This window comes from Phyllostomus hastatus, unplaced genomic scaffold (assembly GCF_019186645.2).
Source record: "Phyllostomus hastatus isolate PE091 unplaced genomic scaffold, TTU_PhHast_1.1 phas_contig_64, whole genome shotgun sequence".
Taxonomy (NCBI): Eukaryota; Metazoa; Chordata; class Mammalia; order Chiroptera; family Phyllostomidae; genus Phyllostomus; species Phyllostomus hastatus.
In genome coordinates this window covers 5,050,557-5,072,716 of record NW_025333928.1, presented here as the reverse complement: position 1 = coordinate 5,072,716, position 22,160 = coordinate 5,050,557, and the positions used below count along the sequence as shown (strand labels likewise).

At 48.9% G+C, this 22,160-nt stretch overlaps 1 protein-coding gene across 3 annotated transcripts in view; it reads right to left on the bottom strand.

Annotated features, from left to right (window-relative positions):
• Positions 1-22,160, bottom strand: part of PRKCB (protein kinase C beta) — a 340,114-nt gene that overhangs the window by 131,945 nt on the left and 186,009 nt on the right. For 2 of the 3 annotated variants that reach the window (XM_045848918.1, XM_045848917.1), the window contains exons 4-5: positions 21,108-21,219; positions 18,694-18,822 (exon numbers count right to left, since the gene is read on the bottom strand). In XM_045848918.1, coding sequence (XP_045704874.1) covers positions 18,694-18,822; positions 21,108-21,219 — 241 coding nt within the window. Of the gene's footprint in view, positions 1-18,693; positions 18,823-21,107; positions 21,220-21,342; positions 21,471-22,160 lie in introns of those variants that run through there. The other variant, XM_045848919.1, reaches the window with a different exon arrangement.

The following is a 22,160-nucleotide window of genomic DNA, read 5'->3' as shown; positions in this document are numbered from 1 at the left end:
CTTGCAGCAAATAAATTCACCTCTCTGAGCTGCATTTTATTCTCTGTAAAATCAGAATGATAGTGGGTATGGAATAGGCATTATCTCACAGGGTTGTCATGCAGATCTAATGAGACCACAAAGCACCCGTGTCCCTTTCCCTTCCCCAAACTGTCCCTGCTGGGGAAGGGCAGGGGTGGCACAATCCAAAACACGGACCCACAGCTGAATGACATTTGATGACAAGGTTCTGTCTTCTTGTTAGATTTTTGCTTTTCAAAGACATTTGTTGAACACTGAGCATCAAAACCATTATAACCACCACCTCCATTTTTTCTACTATAAACACATGCAGACAAACACATTGAAGGTGCTTGTGGCTGAGAACTGAGTCTAGTCCCTACCAATGTGCTATGCATGGTCTCATGACACACAGATGGCAAGCCCAGGGACATAGGCCTTTCACATTAACTTTCAGACCCCAAGCCCCAGTAAACAGCCCCCTCCCTAGAGATCCAGGGGGCAGTAGTGCCCCTACAGAAGTCTGGAGACATTTTGTTACAGGGTGCAGCCAAGAGGGGGGACCCCAAATAGGCATTTGAAATGGGGTCCAGAACTCAAGGTGTCCAGGAGATTTGAAGATGTCTTCACCCCTTCCCCCACAGGTGTGAGTTGGGGGGAAGGGGCACACAGAGCAAGAACATGCAGGGCAGCTTTGCAGCTAATCCATGGCGTGGTCATTTAACATACCTATAGCCTTTGGCTGGTTGCTTAAATATGCTAAATAGCTATGGCCAGGCTCAAGGCCAGGGGGATGGAAAGGGATCTCCCCACCAAGATGGGACTGGGGGCAGGTCCCCTGAGTTACAGCGCCTGCATGGGAGCTGGGAGAAGACTGGCTCCAGGACATGGGGTCACACCTGCCCAGACCCATGATGGCGACCAGAAAAGCTGGAGAAGACAGCAGATTGAGGGCAAATGTGCCCAAGTGTAGGAGGAGTCAGAAATGGGGCTGCAGAAGAAGATTGGCGCAGGGATTTAAACCCAGACACGGCAGCCATTGAGGGAGAACCACATGGCCTTGATAGAGTGGGGACTCTCCCTTCCCACAGCCCTGAGAGAGGACCACGTGCCTTTGCCAGAGTGGGGACCCCCGCAGCTTTAGAAGGGGGAACCACTGCCTGATTTTAGCAGAGATCCCGGCCACTCAGCTGAGGGTGCCGGGAACCCAGGGAGGTCTCCCAGTCGAGATGTAGTACTAACTGGGAAGAACCAGAGGGCTGCCTGAGCCATGGACTTCTATTTCCTTTCCTCAGATATGGTACTCTGGGCTGGGCAAAGGGGGAAGGAAGGAAGGACTGTGTCTGTTTGTGGGTGTTTTTAGAGACTTTAGGATTTTTGATAAAGACATTAGGTCACTACTTAAAGTTTGTATAGCATTAAATAAACATTTCCTTTCCTTTTCACAAATCTCTGGCATTGAGAGACGTCTTTCCTCTGGCGGCGGACATAACGGACCTGGAGCCTTCTTTCAATAATAGTATATCGTCCCAGGCCCCCCTTGTTTGTTCTGTAACAATTTCAAGCCCAGGATCTGCCTATCCATCACCCCCCGCACCGCCCCCCCCACCTCTAGAGGATCCTGTAGCCAGCCCACAAACCCTGGGACCTGTCTCTGAAGCTAATGACAGGCAGAGACAGTGATGAGCTCAAGCCAGCCGAAGGCCATGAAGCCTTCACAAGGACGCTGGGGAAATCACAGCCTGGCCCAGGGAGGACCACACTCAGGGGAGGAAGGGAGCTGTGCTTCTGCTACAAGACTGAACGGAAGCATGCTCATCCTCAGTTAAGCTGCCATTTCAATCCCTAAATCCTCAATTTGCCACAATGGCTAAGTACTCAAATAACCTGGGATCAAACTTCAATTCTGCTACTTACTAGCCAAACAACCTCAGGCAAGTTAGTTAAGCTCCCTGAGCCTCAGTTTCCCACCTGCACATGGAGATAAAATGTATTAATACAGTGAAAGAGCTCAACACTGCCTAACATTTGGACATCCTTGTTTGTATGCATTTTATGCTAATATTTAGAGAGAGATTATAACGGTTTTGTCAAGGGAGTTGTACTGTGCACATCCCCACAAAACAAGGATAAGCAGAAAATGCCACATGAGTGTCCTCTGCATCCACTGCTCTCTGGGAATATGTCCCCATGTAGTTCTCCACTAACCGTTCCATAATTTCCTCCCATTTGGGTCACTTTTCTCAATTTAAAATCCACTTGAACTGGGATTTTTCAAGCTACAAGTGAAGACAGTAGGTTAGATTAGAAGACATAAAATCAAAGGATCATCGATTCTCTTCTTGGAGGGAGGAGGTGGAGACAGGCTGTCAGCTCTTACTGCAGAGATCCATTTTCTGAGCTGAAGCTGGCACCCAGGGAGGGCCGCAAGGCCCCTGGAGCCTCAACCCAGCTATCCGTGGCTGCCTTTCCAGGGGAAGGAACAGACAATAGTGGGCAGGAACCCGCCACCTCCCTTCCTTCCCAGCACTTCTCAGAGCCCAGCAGGCAGCTGATGATAACTCAGTGGCATGTGACAGCCCATGGAAAGCTAGCTCTCTCTCCAGCCTCCAATCACCAGGTATCTGAAAAGGATGTAGGAGCAGTCAGACTCTGCTCTCATTAAGAGTCCTTTGGTAGAGAGAAATGATTCTTAAAGGAACTGTCAGGTTTAGCAGCCTCTTCATGAAGAGGGGGACAAAAGGCCCCAGAGCTCTGACCTCCAGGCCCATGACAATGCAGGCCCTCATTTGCATCTCATTTGCATCGCATACTTAACAGGACTCCAGCTCTGTTACCCTGTTTGGAGGTGGGGGCTATCCGAGGGGGAGAAGGAGTATCTGCATGGCAGGCTCACACAGCAGCCTGCGCCCTCCAGGGAAACAAGACCAATTAGACCAGAGTGATGTACATAGATGGAGACCACACTATTCCAGAATGGACAGCCAACTAAATAAAGCTAGGCTTACATCATAGACAAGGCCAGACAGAGAGAAAATTCCAAATATTTCCAAGAGACTGCACTAGAATGATTTAGACTAATTGCATGCAGGTCTTGTGCTAAGAGTGTCCAACTGTATCAGCAGCACAGGAATGAGCTGTCAGCATGTGGTCAGAGTGCCTACAGAAAAGAACCTTCCCCCTCTCTCAGAATAGTTCCTCTTTGCATTGACTGATACACCCACACCACTCCTTGGCCAAGGTTTTATATTCTGTTGTTCAAAAGCCACAGGTTTTTCTCAGTATCCTTGAAGGTTTACAGCACTGTCTTTCAGTATAATGTGGGCACCAAGATCTGTCTCTATATATGAAGGCAGACCAGGGGTCAAATCCCAGCTCTGGCATTTGCTAGCTGTGTGACCTTACCCAAGTCACTTCGCCTTTCTGAGCTTCAGTTTCCTTCCTGTATAGGCTGGGGTAATATCAGTATCTATCTCAGACAAACTAAATTATATAATGCATGGAAAAGTGCCTGGTACAATACCTAGTACCTCTTACAAAATAGAAAGTCAGGAGATGCTGCCTATAGTTGAGAAACAAGAAATGCAGTTGTGCATTTATAACTTAGAGATACTATTAAAATGACTTGAGGCATGACAAATGTCTCAGCAGCTGCCTCTGTATCACCTCTGACCTCCTCTCACACTCCCCTCCCCCTGGCTCACTCCACACAGATGCCCAAGCCTCCCTGCTGCTTCCTCAAGCATGTTGAGCACGCTTCTGCCACAGGGCCTTTGCACTGGTTGCTCCTCTGCCTGAAATGCTCTTCTACCAGGCAGTGCCCTGGCTTCCTCCTTCATCTCCTGCAAGAGTCTTCACACAAATGTCCCCATCTCAGTGACTTTTTCCTTGCTGCCATATCTAAATTTATTCCTGCTTCCTCCCCCGTACTTACTATCCTCCTTTTCTGCTTTACTTTCTGCTTCACACTCACCATCCAATCTACTGTATGTCCCAGTTAGTTACCTACTTCACTGTCTCACACTACAGCAGAGGCAGCCAGAGGGCCAGGTCCAGCTCACCCTTGCTTTTGTCAATAAAGTTGCGTGGGAACACAGCCACACCCATTCATTTACATACATCTCTGGCACTTTCTTGTTACAGTCACAGACTTGAGTAGTTGTGACAGTAACCACAGGGCTCCATAGTCTATCTGGTTAACAGGAAAATCTTGTGGAGTCCTGAACATGAGGGCAGGACTCTGTCTTGTCCTCTGACAAGTCCCAGTGACTAGGGTCAGTACCTGACTCCTACAAGATGCTCAAGGGTGATCCTGTTTGCCCAATGAGTGAACCCCACCTGGGCTATAGCTATGTGGGGGAGGGGAGACAGGGGCTGGTGTCAGAGGGCTCAGTCCTGCTCAGGAAGTCAGAGCCATGGAGTGGTGAACTGAAACAGTGATGGAGCCTATCATTAAAATGCAGACTTGAAGTACCAGAAAAAGAGCATAGTCCCCTGGAACTTGCTAGAAACCCACATTCCCAGAACTGTCCAGACAACCCTGAGGCCTGCTCGGGTTGGAGAAGGACTACTCCAATGACCAGAACTCAGATGGGGCAGGGGTCACTGCTTTTCATCCTGAGCTCTGCAATGCACACTGAGATTTTTTTAACCTCTATACATGTACTAGTTTGATAATAGCATTAAATAAAAGTAGTTTAAATGTCTTAGTTACAGCTTTTTAATTATTTGTATTTCTGATACTTAGACATCTGGGGCCTTCCTTGCTAATCCCAGAAAGCCTGCCCTGCCCAGGCCAGTCAAATCCTAGAGACAACAGAAGACTCAGCTGGAGGTCCATCTTTCACATACAAACCAACCACCCCAACTCCCTGCTTTATGGCACTCTTGCACTCAGGGTCACTATTTCCTGCAGTGAGTGCCCCAGAACCAGGCACCAGGCACCAGGCAACTAGACATGCCCCTGCACTCCAGAGCCCACTGAAATTATTCTGGGTAGCCAGCCTTAAGCTTATGCACACCACCTCACCCATTCCTCCCATGAAACCAAAACAAAGACTTGTGCCCACGTTTCCCTCCCACTCCCTCTGCCTCCTGACCACCCCCATGAGGCCCTGCATGGTATGGGTTGCTCCTCCTCTTGGGAACCACAAGGAGTAAACTACCCTTTCAGTGGCCATAGTCTCCTGATCGTTGGTCTCCCCATCTTGAATTGTAAGGTCTATACTTTACAATAAACCAAATAAAATAGACAGAAAGATGGGGAGAGGTAGGGAAAGGGCACAGACCTAATACAAGTGACATCCGGAAGACACTGGCCAAGACTGGGTGGACACAAGAGTTCATAGCATGGCCCTAGAGCAAAGGGCCACACCCAACAAGATGGAACGCATCTGGCTCATCCCTAAGTCTGACAAACCCTCTAAAATGTTGTGCAAGGATGTGGGAAATGTAGACTAGCAGCACCTGGTGGTGTAGGCATGAGGTTTGACTGTACACCCAAAGTAAACCAACAGTGTGATGTGGCTGGCCTTACCTCAAGTCCCCCAAAAAGAATAAAGTCATCTCAAGATGCAGAAATAGAACTACGTTGTCTAGGATGGTGTTGTTCAAATGGTGTGTTTTGACACATTAATCAATGGTCAATGACATCAACTGAGAGAGTCCAGATGGTTTTTCTCAAAGGACTTCTTAAAGGAAAGAGAACAGAACAGGATAGGAGGCTGCAGAAGGGAAGGTTGAGAGCCACTGATCTAGAATCAGGGAGGCACCAACCCTTTCCTCCTCTGCCAACTTGGAAGCTTCCCTAACAACTGGGGCATCATGCCTGATAAGAAAGCTGCTCCAACTGGAGGGTTATCCAGGAGGAGATTGGGAAGGGACACTGTCGCTATGTCTCATGGTGCTGGAAGCTGTGGGTTGTGGGTCACATATTAGATGGCATATGGCTGAAGGAGTTGGGGCAGCTTCACCTAGGAATGAAGATTCTGGGGTGCCTAAGAACTGTCATCAGATCAATAAAAGGCTGTCAGCACACCTGTACTGCATGACCCATGGGAAGAAACTAGTAGAAGTTTCACAAAGTTAATCAATATCGACTTCAGCAGCTTGATGTGTCTGGCTTATTGGATTCCCCACCAACTCCAACCTGTCTGCTTAGACCATTGCTTTTCCTCTGACCTTTTGACTTGTCCTTTCAGACCTTCCTGTGCCTAGCTTCTCCAAGCCTGTGTAATGTCTAACTATTCCAGTAAACTATTGTTCCATGGTCCTCAGAGTGGTTCAGATTCCCTACAGACAGGGGCCTCCAGAGGCCCAGCATCCAGAGGCCCGGGGATAAGCTGGTCTCCCATGAAGACCTGCCCCTCCACCATGCTCAAACCATTCAGTATGCTGACACTTCCCAGTATAACCTGAACACCCAGTGAGCACCTTTTTATTTGTGAGAATGCTTTCTCAAAAGAACTGCTGTGAACTTTCTTTTGTCTCTCTCCCCTTCACCTGCTGAATGCCCTCAATCCTACCAGCTTGCTTGTGCTATGGCTGCCCCAGAGTACTCAAGGAGGCAGGACAGGGTAGTTGTTACAGGCACAGGCCCTGGAAGCAGACAGCCCAGCCTTTGAAATCCCAGGGTTTATAACAGTGCAACTTTAAATGAATTACTCAGCCTCTCCCCACTGCAGCTTCTCCTGAAAAAAAGAAATGGGGGTAAAACTTCAAAGGCTCAAGGTGACGATTACATAAGATGGTCCCCTTACAGCACCTGGCGTGTAGTAAGTGCTTAGTAAATGTTGGCTGCAGATATCATTGCAAGTGTCTGTAAGCAACCAGCTTAGAAACCAGGTCCCCTGAATACTCTAACTGGGCAGATACCCTCTCTCAGGCCACACTAGGCAGAGCCATGTAGCCCCAGTGAGCAGCCCCAAATGCCTCACTGCCTTATAAAAGATAATGTCTTAAGTGTTGTAAGATCTCCAGGATACACCATGGCCAAGGAGAATGCCCCTGGCGACAGCTCCCTGTGCCTGCCCAGCATTGGCAGGGTGTCTGGGAAGCTGGACTTCTCTCTCAGGAAACCACATGTTCACATGGCCACTTTGGGAGGAAATAAGAAGGCCACCAACAGGAAACCTCACATTTGGCAAAACAGCCAAAAATCAGCCAAGAAATTCATAAGGGCTGGGCAAACCAATCTGACTAGAAGAGTAAACACATGGCATCCGCTGTAGCAGGCAGTGTTCTAAAGCCTTGACATAGACCTGCTGTGGAATCCTCTCCATGACTGTAAAGTGGGTACAACCCTCATTTTACCTTCCCAAGCTAACCAGGCATTCCTTACTTTCTAAGCAGGCAGGGTGGCCTGTGTCCAATAACCCAGCCCCTGGCCCTACCACAGCAATGTTTAGAGAAAAGACCTTCTTCATCTATCTACTGCTCACATGCTGGAAAATCAGCAAGCATCTTTTGGCCAATGAAGTCTGCCTTTCTGCAAAAGACAGGCCAATGTGGTGACATGGCATCATCGCCAGCTTCACAGGCCAGCAAACACTGTCTCTCTCACACCCAAAGGAGGAGAGTGGGCAAGCGGGAGTGTCGGGAAAATGGAGCTCTATGAGAAAATCTCTGTCAGCACACGGCATCAGCTCTGCACTTTCGTTTCCTCTTCTGCAGCATGAAAAGAGCTGCCCTAACAGCTGAGGCTGTGAGGAGGATTCTATCAGGGATGCTTATGGCTGATATCCACCATCACCAGCCCACCACTGAGGGATGAAGGCAGAATCAAGGGTGTCCCAGAGCATGGTGCTCTGGGATCAATACTTGGGTTCAAGTCCCAGCTCTTCCTTTTCCTAGCTGTGTGACTTGGGCAAGTTATTGAACCTCTCTTTCTGCCTCCGTTTCTTTGTCTGTAATATGGAGATAATACTAGTTACTATCTATAGGGTTGTTGACAGCATTACATGAGATGACTGGGAAAGTCTTCTGAATGCCCTCAATTCCACCAGCTCTAGTTAGAGCCTGACCCTCATTATCATAAGTGTTCTTGTCGTTCTTGCTCTTGTCTGCAGTATAGTAATAAGAGCTCATCCTTCTATCTTGTACCCATATTGCCTCCTCCCGGGAGCAACCTGGGGTACCTTCAGCCCATAGTGCTCCTTCACTGGGCCTACCTGGCCTCCTGTCTACCCACCAGCCTCATGCCCCAGCCCCCCATCACAGGGCTCCAGCCACTCCACTTTCTGTCGGTTTCTCAACTGCGCAGGCCCACCTCTCTTCCCACAGGGCTTTTGCCTGTGCTGTTCCCTCTGCCTGGTGTGCTGTTTTCTCAGCAAGCTGGCTCCCTCTTGCTCATCATTCAGGTATCAACCCAAGGCCATCATCTCTGCCAATGACCCACAGACATCTCTCAATCACATGACTATTTTCTTTTACTTTCTTTAGGGCCTTTCTCACTATCTAAAGGTACTTTGTTTATTGTTCATTTCTGTCATTAGAAAAAATGCAGGACCCATGACAGCAGGTGCCTGGATGGTTTGCCCACAAGGGTAAGCGGGAGCCAGGATTCAAACCTAGGCCTGACTCCAAAGCCCACACTCAGGCCCTGTGATCACAGCCTGTACTGGCCTATAGCCTATAGTTAGTATATGCCTACAGCCAGTCAATGAGAAAAGCAGGCTTGGGCTACTGACTGGAAGGTAATGCCTTCTCCTCCGGGTGGTAGGAGACACCAGGGAAGCAGGGGAGGGAGGCTTGGGGTCATTTTACAAGAATGGCTTGAAACAGGGGATCCAGCTGCATGAGTCTTATCCTGGGGCATATGAATAGGTTCAGGCCACCACAGAGGAAATCCACAGGGATTCTGGCTGCTGAAATACTGACACCAAGGCTCTATGGTTTCTAAAGTGCCATTGCCAAAGTGAGGCTGGATGGCTCATGCCACCCCAGGCACATCCACCTGTAGTGCCCCTCCCCCCTTGCAGCAGCAGAGCAAGGGAAAGCCTGCCACCTGGTAGAGAGACACATCATCCTGTCCCATTGCCTTGGCTGCAGCAAGGAACTTTATGGCATTTTAAAGCACATGCGAATTACCTGGGGATTCTGACTGAGCTGGCCCAGACGGAACGGGAGACCCTGCATTTCTAACCAGCTCCCAGGTGACGCTGATGCCTCTGTTCCGCAGACTGCAAGGAGGGTAGCCGAGGCTGGCCAGTTTTGGAGTGTGAGCCTCTCCAAAAGAAACTCTGAGGCCTGGGTTGGCCACACAGCGGGGAAGAGCACTGGAGTATTTGAGTTTTGTGAGTCAAAGAATTTAGAGTCAGGACAGGGTGAGGGCATTAGTATAGGCAGCCAAGCAAGGAACAGAGTAGACACACTTCCTGGGGCATCAGTGAGGGTGACGCTAGTGACAAGGGCTGCAAAAAGCCATCAAAAGGCCAACATTATGATGTCAGAGAGCAGGCCCAGCTCATGGGATGGATGCTACACACGACACATGCCTGTGACAGTGAAAACCCAAAACCCCAGGCAGAGCCCAGGCTCAGCTCTGCCCAAGCTGGAGGTGCCCCAGCACTCCTCCAAGTCACAGACACCCCCCGCCCCTGGTGTCACCCATTTGATTTTCACAGCTATGGTTGCTGGGAACATGTACTTAAAACAGCTTTTCCTGCTTAGAATTTTCCTGGGTCTTTTTCCAAAAAATGACAAAAGTGATGTGTTTATTACAACCAGAGAAACAATTCCTAAAACTGGTAGAGAAACATGGCATCAACCCCTTCCCCAACCAGCCTCTCTCCATCCCTACTTCCCCACTTGCTCTGCAATCCCAGTGTTTACAGCCTCGTCTGGAGCCTTCCACACCTTGCTAACCACCCTTACAAAAACACACAAACATAACTTAACACATAGGAAGTGTCTGTTGTGGCTGTTTATTTCTTTGAAATGAGACCAAACTAAGTATCTTTTTGTGCAACCTAACCCTCTCACTTAATAATGCATCAGAGATGGTGCTCCAGGTCGTGGGTGGGCAAGTGCTTTCGGTAAGGGCCAAAGAGTAAATATTTTAGGCTTTGCAAGCCATACAGGCTCTGCCACAGCCACTCAGTAAACTCACCATTGTATCACCAAAGCAGCCAGAGACAATATGGAAGTGAATGGGTGTAGCTGTGCACCAACAAAACTTTATTTACAAAAACAAGCAGCAGGCCATATCTGGCCCATAGGCCATAGTTTGCCAACCCCTGCCCCAGGCCATTAGCTATAGTTCTGACCTTTTAGTGTCTCATTTTGGTTTTCAATTATTTAGAATTTTTATTATTTAAGTTTTTAAATAATAAAAGTATCATATGAAGTATCCTACACATATAAAAAGTGTACAAATCATAATGATATAGTCAGATACTTTTTCACTGAATACATCTGTGTAACCAGTTCCCTATCAAAAAACAGAGCATGACCAGCTCCACAGAAGTCCCACACATCCATTTTAATTCACTGTTCTCAAAGACTGTGTAACAATATCCCATAAAATGGATACACCCTAATTAGGCAATTCCAATTCTTTGCCACTGCAAACCAAACATCAACAAACATGCTTGTTCTAGACCTTTATTTCTTTGCTTGCTGTGCTTCATTTCAATAAGATAAATTCCCCAAAGCGTAATGTGAGAGTCTAAGTGTGCACACGCATACATCTTGTAATCAGTGTTGCTAGGCCACTTCCCCTAAAGCTGGTGACAAGCCACAGGCCTGCAGATCCTGGCAATGCCCCATCGATGCAATTCACCAGGAATTTTAAGGAACAGCATGTATTCCCAGCACATGCCAATGTCTGGGGTCCTTGGATAGTGGTCTGGACCTGATTATTCTTATGAGACTTCAACATTCAGGGAAGAAGAGAAGGAACATTGAGTGGAAAGACCTCAGCTCCCTCCGTCTCCTCGAATCAGCTCCATCTCCTTCAGTGTCCATGACACTGACCTACCTCTTCACAAGCCAAAGGCTTCAAAGGAAGAGTGGGCAGGGGGTCCTGGCCTGGGTCCCAGGGGGTGTGCAAACAAGTATCTACAGTGCACTGAGAGAGACAGTTAGCATGCCCTAGATGGAGATATGATTTAACTCGGCTTCTTCATTACAAACACACTGAAGAGAAAAGCAAAACCACATGGGTGTCTCACTGAGTTTGTTTACGGGAATTTTCTCTCCAATGAGAACACAACAAAGTGTTTTCAAAAACCAATTTTACTACACTGAAATTTCTTTTAAAAAATCTGACTACTCGTAAGTATGATGTAGTCTGAAGACCCTTGGGTACCATGGTCCCCCAATTTCCAGAGCTTATGGGGGTGTGGGGGTGCATGCATGTCTACACGCACAGGGCAATTTGCTCTTAGGATGGTGTTCCCAGCTTTCCCCAGAGCCCCAGTGGCATCTGTTGCAGCAAAAAAAGAGGATTGATTTGACCAGGATTGAGGCTGCCCAGTAGCACACCTCTGACAACACTTAGCCACTGGAACCTTAAGATGTGTACACTTTACTGTGTATATATTTCATCTCAAAAGCAAAACCAAAGCTGCAAACAAGTTTTGAGTTCTAGTTGATGCTGAAGTATTGAGGGGAGACTTAATGTCCTTAACTTACTTTGGAATGCATCAAAAATAAGGTGATGGATAGACGGAGACTTAGATGCATGGATACTGATTAAGCAAGTACAGTAAAGGTAATGGCAAAATCTAGAGGTGGCTGTACCAGTAAGAATCTTCCTTACTGTGTATGAAGGAAAAGTGTACATTGGACACTGTTTATAATAAAAGGTTGGGGTAGGAGGAGAATCCGGAAGAAATGGGTCCTGTCCCCACTCTATGATGTGTGGCCTTGAAAAGTTATTTCCTCTCCCTGGACTTCAGTGAACAGCTGAGCTGTCCTCTGCAATGCCTTCCATTGTGGACAATGATGGCGATGTGGTTTTGCTCCTTTGCACAAGGCCTAAGCAACTCCTCAAAGGGAGCCTTTGGGGAGGAATGGCTTTAAAGGCAGAGACTGCCCCCTGGTGGCCCCCAGCAACCTAAATTATGAACATTTTCTATCCCTGCCATAGATACATGGCTGAGTAATACTCTTGAGATAGTAAAACATCTGAAGTTTTCTTCATTACATTTCCATTTTCCTCCCCGCTTCTCTTTCCCTTTAAAGCAGAGAGCCAGCTCAGGGCAAGTGTGTGGAAGGGCAAATAGCCAAAACAGCCTCCAGGTCATTCTGGCTTCGTGTTTCAAATTCCCAAAACTCAGAGGCGTCTAACAAGAAACCACACTGAAGGAGAGGATTGTAAAAGAAACTCAAAAGGCAGTGAATTTTAACCTGAAAGAAGGAGATTTTCCATGGCTGAAAAAGGAAGAAAGTCAAGAAAAGATCCCAAGGATCCCAGGGAATTAGCAAGACGCCAGGTTGTGACGTGTGTCCAAGCAGAGATTTGCCTTGTCCCCTGATGTACCCCAAGAGTCTCGACTGTCCTCAGCAAGCACTGGAGACTCAATTAATAGTGTTGAATGAATGAGTGGATGACTGGGAGAGTGAGAGAGTAGATTCAGAAGGAGCTTATATCCAGAGAAAAGCAAGCCACATTCAAGGCTAACAGTCTCCCATGTCTCCAGCCATTTCTGGGTTCCACGTGCTGGGTCACGCACTCCCTCTGCCTGGAGCACAGCCCCACGGTGAGACTGTGGGCTGTGGAGCCAGACTTCCTGGGCTGCACCTGAGACCCTCTCGGGCCCTGTGCCTCCATCTCCTCACATGTAAAATGGGGTAATATTAATACCTGTGACAGAGGACTGTTCAGATGACTAATGTGTTGATCTATGTAAAGCACCTGGCATGCAATAAGTACTCAATAAACATAGCTAGCATTATTTTTCATATTTACCCTGACACAGTTTGCCCCATGCAGGTAACTCCCATATCTCCTACAGACTCATCTCAGCCATGGCTTCCTTCTGAAAGCTTCAGGTGTCCCTCCAAGACTTCCCGTGGCACTATCACAATACCTGCCACACTGCAATCTATGTAGTCATCTACGTCTATCTGCCCCTAGCCTGTGAGCTCCCCAAGTGCGGGAACCAGGTCTCACTGTCACTGGGTCTGAATGAATGAATGGATGGATAAAAACTTGTGCTTACTGAGCCCATCCTACCCTGCTACCTGTGATGTGCCACCCTTCTCATGCTGTAAACGCCTAATCACTCCAAACCACCCCACCTCCCACCCAACCCCCAGACGCCCTCTGCTAGTTTGGTCTTGCCCAGCCATATTGGTTTTAGAAGGAAGGTACCCATGTTGGTATCAAGGGGAGGGGCCCTCAAAGGTTTTCTTGTACTCTTTTGCCCTTGTTAGAGTTCCCATGATCTCAAAACCTTCTCTACCTTGAAACAGTTCCTTAAATAGCAAGAGGGTCTTCTGTGAGCCTTCAGCACCTGTTTCCTTTCTCCTAACAGTGCTTTTAAAACCTCTTTTAGAATCTAAAGTATTGGCAGATGTGGTCCTCAACTTCCCCCAATAGCCTGTCATAAATTATGTCTCTATGGTGCTTTCTTCTTCTGATGTGTGAATGTCAGACCTTGATATGGATTTAAATACCACAATATTGCTAAATCTTGTAGCAATGTAGGAGTAGCTACATCTTTCTGGGAGCTGCTTCAGTCTAAGTTTTTATATAGTGCAATAAAAGGGTAAGAAAACTGAATGGAAGTCCCAAAGAGAAACCTCAAAAATATTGCTCCTTCAACTTTTTGAAAGAATAGCCCCAGCTTCTGTAAGATAGAATGATGGGTCTGAGTACAGATGTGGTTAAGGAGCTGTGTCTGGCTGTAATGTGGGCAGGAATGGGAATGATGGGATGCCAGCTGCTATGTCAATAGGAGACACTGGATTGCAAGGGGGTTACATGTGTGGGGCCATGGGCTCATCAACTTTGCAGCTTTGAGCTGAGCTCTGACACTGCATGGCCTGCTCCTGCAATTCCATGGGGCGTCACAATGTCCATATGGCTTCCTGTGGCTCTAGAGGCCCCACTGCTCTGTGTCTTTTCCACGTCATCCAGGGAGCAGGGGTAGTCACGGCTCCAAAGGCTAGTCAGGACTAGTTCCTAGTCCTACTATCATTTGATGTTTACCTTGGACCTGTCCTTAAGATTTTCTGCATGGTCTCCTTCCTATAAGAATAATGATGTGAAACAGATTATCTGCTGAACTTCAGCCCCTCACTTGAGAAGGCAGTGATCTGGGCATCGTCTATGGAGTCCTGGTACCTGTCAGTATCTCAAGTGGTATTTCCTTCTTACACACTTATCACCCACATCTAGTGATGCCCATCCGATGAGGTGCTGGGAAAGCATGATGAGCAAAGCAGACACAGAACTGCTCTCTTGGAGCTTAAAGCCTAGTGGGGGATGCAGACACTAACCAACCCCCACACAACCACAGCTGACACTGACACAGCTGAAGTTCAGGACACTACGAGTGCTGACAATAAGGGAGGGCTGGAGGAAGCGCCCCTGGTGGTGACGATGAGTTGAGACCTAAGAGACAGAGTTGACTGCTGGAAGGAAACAAGAGGCAGAGATGAACATCTGCAGTGAGGCAGTAGGATAGGCAATGTCCTAATAGTAGGGGCAGAGGATAAAGGACTAGAAGAAAAGGGAAGAGACAGAGACTAGACCACAGGTGGCAAACACAAGGCCCGCAGGTCAAATCCAGCCCTCCACCTTGTTTTATTTGGCCCAACACCTTGTTTCTACCCGGCGGCAGCACCGAGCTCTCTCTTAACAGCTGAGGAGTAGTTACATTTATACAGTCCTAAAATTACATTCGGCCCTTTGAAGGCAACCACAAGGCTGATGTGGCCCCTGGTGAAAATGAGTTTGACACCCCTGGACTAGATCATGAGACCACCACAGCAGACCAACTGCCCTAGGGGCAGTGAGAACCAGTCATGAGTTTTTAAAAGGAGAGCTGATCAGATTTCCACTCTGATCTTGACCTGCAAGACCCCTGACAGCAGATATAAAGCCTGGATTTCAGTAGCCAGAGGATATCTGAGGAAATCGTCAGATATTTCAGAAGCACCTGCAGCCTGGTGTGGCCTCCAGATGGGATGGAATTTCCAAAGTGGTGTGTGGAATTCGGAGCAAACGGCTGAGTGTCCTGGGCTGCCGAGTGGAAAGTCTCAACACTGAATGTGCCTCCACAATCTGGATGAAGGAAGGTGATCCAACAAACACCACAGGCCACTTCTGGCCTGGCACTGCTGGGAAGGGTCCCACCCAGTCTTGAGCCCTCTGATCTATCTGGCTGAGGTCAAAGAGGAAGGACCTGAAGTCCCAACCATGGAACCAGAAGGATGCTTGGGAGATCAAAGGGCTAGCCAGGTACCCTACACCCTGCCCAGCTCCCTCCACACCAGCTGACGAACGCATCCCCTGGCTTCTCTGGGTGCTGGCTGTTAATGGCTCACAGTTGCTCCCAGGTCCAGATAATCACCCTCAGCCACATGGAAGCCACCTGGCCTAGGAGGTAACATCTCTAGCCCCAGCATCCTACAGCAGAGACTGACTGTTTTAGTCACCTAGGGCTCCTATAACAAAATACCATGGACTGGAAGACTTAAACAATGGACTTTTGTTTCTCAAAATTCTGGAGGCTAAAAGGCTAAGATCAAGGTGAAGGCCCTGGCCAGATAGCTCAGTTGGTTAGAGTGTCATCCCCATACACCAAGGTTGCAGGTTCAGTCCCTGGAAAGGACACAGATAAGAATCAACCAGTGAATGCACACATAAGCAGAACAACAAATGTATGCTTCTCTCTCTTTCTCTCTCTCATCTAAAATCAATAAATAAAAAGTAAAAATAAGAAATAAGATCAAGGTGCAGGCTAACTTGGTTCCTAGTGAGAACCCACTTCCTGGCTCTTGCTGTGCCCTCACGTGTCAGAGAGAGAGAGAGACATCTCCTTCTCTTCCTTTTCTTACAAAGCTGCTCACTAAATCCCACCATGGGAGCCTTCATCCAGCCCTAATTACTTCCCAAAGGCCCATCTCCAAATACTATTTCACTGGGGGCGGAGCTTCAACATATGACTTTGGGGAGACAGAATTCCGTGCACCACAGCTCTGACTGATCCTCACAGAACGGCCCTCTGGCCTTAAAGGGGGGTGGGGGGGGAAGGGGGCTCTGTGCTGGACGCTGGGTCCAGACATCCATGGCACCAGGCTAAGGCTAGTCTTCAGCAGAGATCACACTCTCACTTCGCCTCCCCCTGCCCTGTCTTCACTCTTCTTCTCCCAGGAGCAGCCCCAATAAATCACTTGGACAAAAATGTCCATCTTGGCTCTATTTTTAGAGAACAGCAGTCGAATCATGAGGTTCTTTCCTCATCAATCAACCAACAAGCCTGTGCCAAGTCCAGACTGTGCCCAGCATGGTGAAGGAGCAGTAGCAGGGCACAGCGACCTGCAGTCAGGAGGCCCAGGTGCTGCATGTGACACCAGGCAAGTCGTTCAGCCTCACTGAGCCTTAGTTTCCCCTTCCATGGGAGGGCAACACACCACCTCTACTGGATGTTCCAACATCAAAGCACTTAGAAAACTACAAAGTGGGTTTGCAATGCTCACAGCTATCAATCAGTGCTATCAGAACTTCAAAGGAGCTTCAGGTTTCCTTCCCTTTCCCCTTGCTGTGGTTTCAATCATATCCCCTCAAAAAATATATTCAAGTAACCCCAGTACCTGTAAACATGGCCTTATTTGGAAACTGGGCCTTTGCAGATGTAATCAAGTGGGTCCCTAATCCAATGACTGGTGTCCTTATAAGAGGGAATTTGGACACAGAGACATGCAAGAAAGATTATCGCAATGACGATGCAGGCAGAGGGAAGAACAGCAAAGACTAATGGCAACCACCAGAAACTAAGAGAGGGGCAAGGACCAGATTCTTCCTCGGAGCCCTCCAAAAGGAACCAGACTTGCCGACACTTTGATTTCAGACTTCTAGCCTCAGAACACTTAGAGAATAGATACCTGTTCTTTTAAACCATCCAGTTTGTATTCTCCAGTAGGGCAGTGGCAGAAAATGAATATTCAGAGGCATCTACTAGGACTGCCTAAGAACCATTAGCCAGAGCATATGTGTGATGAAGAGGGAAGACTTTTACGATTATTTGGAGTAAGCTCCTGGAAGCATAACCTCTCTGAGCCTCAAAAGCTTCATAAAATGAGCACAGTAGATCTTTCACAAGGTTGCTGTGGGTAATGAAAGAGACAACATGTAAGCTTTTTAAAATTGAGATATAATTGACATATAACACTATGTACATTTAAGGTATACAATGTATGGATTTGATATATTTATAGATTATAATATGATTGCTATCATCCATCACGTCCCATAATTATCATTTCTTTTTTGGAGTGGGAACAATGGATGAACCTTGAGGACGTCATGATAAGAGGGGTTTGGAGCACTGTTCATTCAGTGAGTCCACCGGCGTAGACACTGCCTCAACAAATGATGGCCTGCAGAAAAGTTCCCGTAACACATTTGAGCCTGTGTAGTTCCTAGGATTTGACAGTAGAGGGCAGCAGGGTCTCATTTTTTTGCCCCTTCAGCACCAGGATGCTTGCTTAGTCCACGGAGAAAACCAGCTACTTTTGAACAAGTGACTGAAGGATTCTCTCCCAGAACCCCCAAGTATCCCCGTGGGAAGAAGTCAGCCACGTGCCTTCCTTTTAGAGGGAAAGGCAATTCAATGAATGCTCACTGTCAAGAACTTCAATTTAAAACGAATTATATTTTACGGGGATATTTTTCAACTTTTGTATGTTGCAGTTAAGGCCCCTCCCAGCCCAGGGCTCAGCACATCAGAGCTACTGAACCACTCTGGGACCTCAGAAACAGCCCACTTTTTGCAAAACCCATCCCTGTCACGACCAGTTTTCTAAGTTACCAAGTCATAAAACCTTAATTGTGTTACTTAGCTATAATATCCCATTCTCAGCCAGTTCAGTGTACAGTTTGACCTCAGCTTTACAGTGGCACAGTTACCAGTGCACTGCAGCCGGGCCTGCACTTTGCCTGAGCTCCTAGGTCAGAGCCAGGAACTTTTGAAACGGCCCACTACATGAGTGGCAGACGCCACGCTGCCCTCCACTGCCCAGTCTCACTGCACCTCTCCAGCAGGCTGTAGCACCCCCAATAAGTTTGGTACTTATTTCACAAGTACCAAAAGTACAGAGAATAGTACACCAGTGTAGGCACCGTCAGGTGCAAGAAAGAAATATTTTAAATACATGAGAAGTTCCCAGGGGCACACACTGCGTCCTCCTCCTCCCCAAGGTGCAACACTCTCCCAAATTAGGTGTTTCTCATCAAGATTCTATTCTTCCCACTGGAAATGTTTGGGAAAGTGCCCAGAGCATGACCTCTCTGCTATCTTAATAAAGGAACTAGAACTGCACACTCCAAAGATTCTGAAAGAAAGAGGGAAAGGGAGGGGAAGAGAGGGGAGTGGGGAGTCTCTGAGCCCAGCCACCCTGAGGTGTCCAGAGAGTGCTGGGTGCCTGCAGCAAGGAAAGGCTACATGCAGGAGCAGGAGGCAGCCTCACACAGCCCCATCCCGCCACCAGCCTGCCCTCGCCTGCCTTGGGGGCACCTACCAACCACGATGAGGATGTCCCTCTCGATGTGTGCCTGGATGTAGATCCGGCCTCGGCGCTCCGTGTGGTCTGTACCGCACAGGCTGGGGACATTCATCACGCAGCGTTTGTGGACGTTCATCATGCAGGCTGCAGGGCAGACGGGGAGACTCGGGTTGGCAGGGCTGGTGCTGTGGGCCTCTGTCCCCACCCAGGCTGGTTGGGCCCCTCCCATCTCCTCCTTCCCTTCCAGGCAGCTGAGACCCCCAAGCTTGGCCAAAATAAGCCTGCTCACCCAGGTCACATCCGAAAAGCTTCTCCAACTATCCTCCCCCCCCAGGCCTTCATGGGCACAGGAGGTGGAAATGGTCTGTCCTCCCAAAGGTTAATGGTGCACCCCGCACATCCCCAAGGGCTCTAAAGCAAGAATCACCACCTTCGATGCCAGGTTGCAGGTGACACCAGTGAGGGAAGAGAGGTGTGTGTGGTTGGACTTGGCTGACGGGACAACCCAGCCACCCACTCTGGCTTAGCAGTGGGAGGTGTGTGCCCTGGGCAGCCAAGGTTTCCCGCTTGTTAAGGTGAATAGCAACTCTGATCCGCATGTTACATCTCTCGATTTCTACATATTTACAGCTAATACGTTGAGCTCCCTGGGAAGAGTCTGAGAAGGTGAGCTTCGACGAGGTTTATGGCGGGTACCTCCAGAGAGAGGAGCTGAGGGTGCCCCAAAGCTGACAGTAAGGGGGCCAGGGCTCAGATGGTCCTTCAGAGTTGTCCCCAGTTGACAGCTGGGGCCTTCGCATGACAACGTCAGCCAGCTTTGGCCGTGGGCCACCCTCTGGGAGGGGCACCATCTTGGGAGAGACCCCTGGGCAATTCCCCACAAGGGCTGCAGCTGTGAACCCACAGCAGAAGGGTGGTGGGGAGATGGAGGAGAATGGGCCTGAACAGGGTCTGAGAGGATCCCCCAGAGTATTCATATACCTGGTTACAGGAACAGATTCCGATGTGGGCAAGAGGAATAAAATTAGTCTTTAAACTAAGTCTGACCAGCTCTGTCACATGTGTTATATGATTCAAGGATCCTGCCTCTGTCTGTGGTCTCTTCCCATCTCTATGACCCTGCATGAGCCTGTGTGAGTGCATGAACCCCAATAGTTGGCGTGGCACACTCACATTGGTCTGCCTATCCCTCCTCTTGCTTGAGTGAGTCTCTCTCTCACTGAGTCCTCCGTAGCTTTCGCCCCATCTCTCCCCGCACCTCAGCACACAGTGTGTCATCCATTGCCTGCCCCTGTCTGTACATGCCAGAGTGTTTCCATGTCTCCCTACATCTGAGCACATGTGTGTGTCATCCATGGCCTGCCCGTCTGTGTATGCCAGTGTGTGTTTCCATCTCTCCCTACATCTGAGCACATGTGTGTGTCATCCATGGCCCACCCGACTGTGCATGATGTAGTGTGTTTTCATGTCTCCCCACACCTCAGCACATGTGTGTTGTCCATGGCCTGCCCCTTGTCTGTGTGTGTGTATGTTTCCGTCTCTCACCCTCTGCCTGCCCACCCATGTTCACACTCTTCCCCATCACTCTGCCCCTGTGAATGTCTCCTGTTGTCGGCATCTCAGGGCCCCTGTGACAGCTCAGCCCGCTGGGGGCCGACAGGCCTTCAGGATCCTTCAGCCCCCTTAGTCCCTGTCCCCATGCAGCCAGTGCTCTCAAAGTCTGCTCGCTCCCCAGTGCCAGCCATTCAGTCCTTCGCTTCACAAAGAGAAGCCCTGCCATCACCTGCCTTCCCCCACTTCAGCCTGGCCAGAGCATCATCCTCTTCCCTCTTCTAGCATGAACCGTGGGTGTCACTGGGAGGCAGGTCTCCTCCGTGCAGAGAGGGCACGCAGCCTGCACGTCACGATGGAAACAGCTGCAAGGGCCCCGACGTGTCCACCCTCCCTGAGTCCACACTCGAGGACTCTCCCTTCCTGCACTGACTGTGAACCTTGCCCTATGATCTGCTTCAATCCATGGGACTTGTTCCCTTTAAGCCCGTGTGACCTTGCAAACTCCATGTGAGCACGCCCAGGCTAGCCTACTCAGAAGGTAAGATATGTGGCTCCACCATCCCCGTCTCCCAAATGACAGCCAGCCTTCTGGACAGACAGGTGAAGCCATCCAGGCCAAGACAGCCCTCAGCCAACTTGCTAACCGAGGACACATGCATGAGTACGCCCAGCCCAGACCCAAAGACTGCCTTGCAGAATCATGGGCTAAATAAATAGCAACGGTTTTAAGCCCCTACATTTTGGGGTGAGAGGATCATTACTCAGCAACATACCATCAGCCTAATAGCCTACCCAGGACTTGACAGAATGTTCTTTGGACCTGGACCCCAAACCAGCAGGAAGCAGCCCAGCTGCCCAAGAGCAAATGTACTTACTGTCACATTTCATGCCCTGGTGGATGAGTCCGTACAGCAGCGACCCACAGTGGTCGCAGAACGTGGGGCTGGAGTAAGTGTGGATCTTAAACTTGTGCTTGCTCCGGGGGTCCTAAGGCCAAGAAAAGCAGACAAAAGAGGCCAGCGTCAGTGTGGTGTGCCAGCATTTACCCTGCACTGAGTGTCACTGGAGAACGCACCCAGAACTGAACTTGGCCCCCAGCACTCATCCCACCTGGTAGAACCGTCACTGGAGCCCTGTGTCCGGACATGGCAGCTGATAAATCATGGCTGAGTGGGCGAATGAGTAAGAAGTGGGTGGCCCCGTTCCAGCCCCAGCACCCTCACTGTGCCTGCAAGGCCTCCATCTGAGAACCCAGCCTACTGGTCCCTGTCTGCAGCAAGGACTCCAGAGACAGTAAAACAAAGTGACAGACAGACCCAGCAGTTAAACAAGTCCACTGGCCCTATTCTTCCCCCTTTTATGCTCTGAGGAAGCTTCTGGAGTGATCTAAAACCCAAGTCTGGGCAAGAGGTCATTTGCTAGCACCTCAGCTCCAGGGAACAGAGTTCCAAGTCCAAGAGATAGCCCATAGGTTGTGGCAGAGACTGCTAGATTTGCACCAATATCCATTCTTCCCTTCAATAAGAAAATCCTTGAGTTTTAGTAGAGAGCATGGCTGCCCAGTTAGAGACCACAGTTCCTGGTTTCCCTTGCAGCTGATGTGCCTGAGTAACTGAGTTCTGGCCAATGGAGTATGTGTGTGGCAGGGTCAATTCCTTGAAAAGAATGTATAAACACCCCCAGTCCCTTTCTCCTTCACACTGGCTGGAAGATGGTGAGAACTGGAAGTGACCACTTTGGACCAAAAGTTGGAGCTGGGTGTGGAAAGGATGAAACCATCCTGACTAGCCTTGGACAGACATTTCAGAGGAAAGCCTACCTTCTGTCTTGTTTAAGTCACTGTATCTAAGGGCTATTTGTTACCGCGTCTTACACATCCCCTAACTGAAAAACACTACAGGCATCACAAGGGAATTTTGCTCAGCATC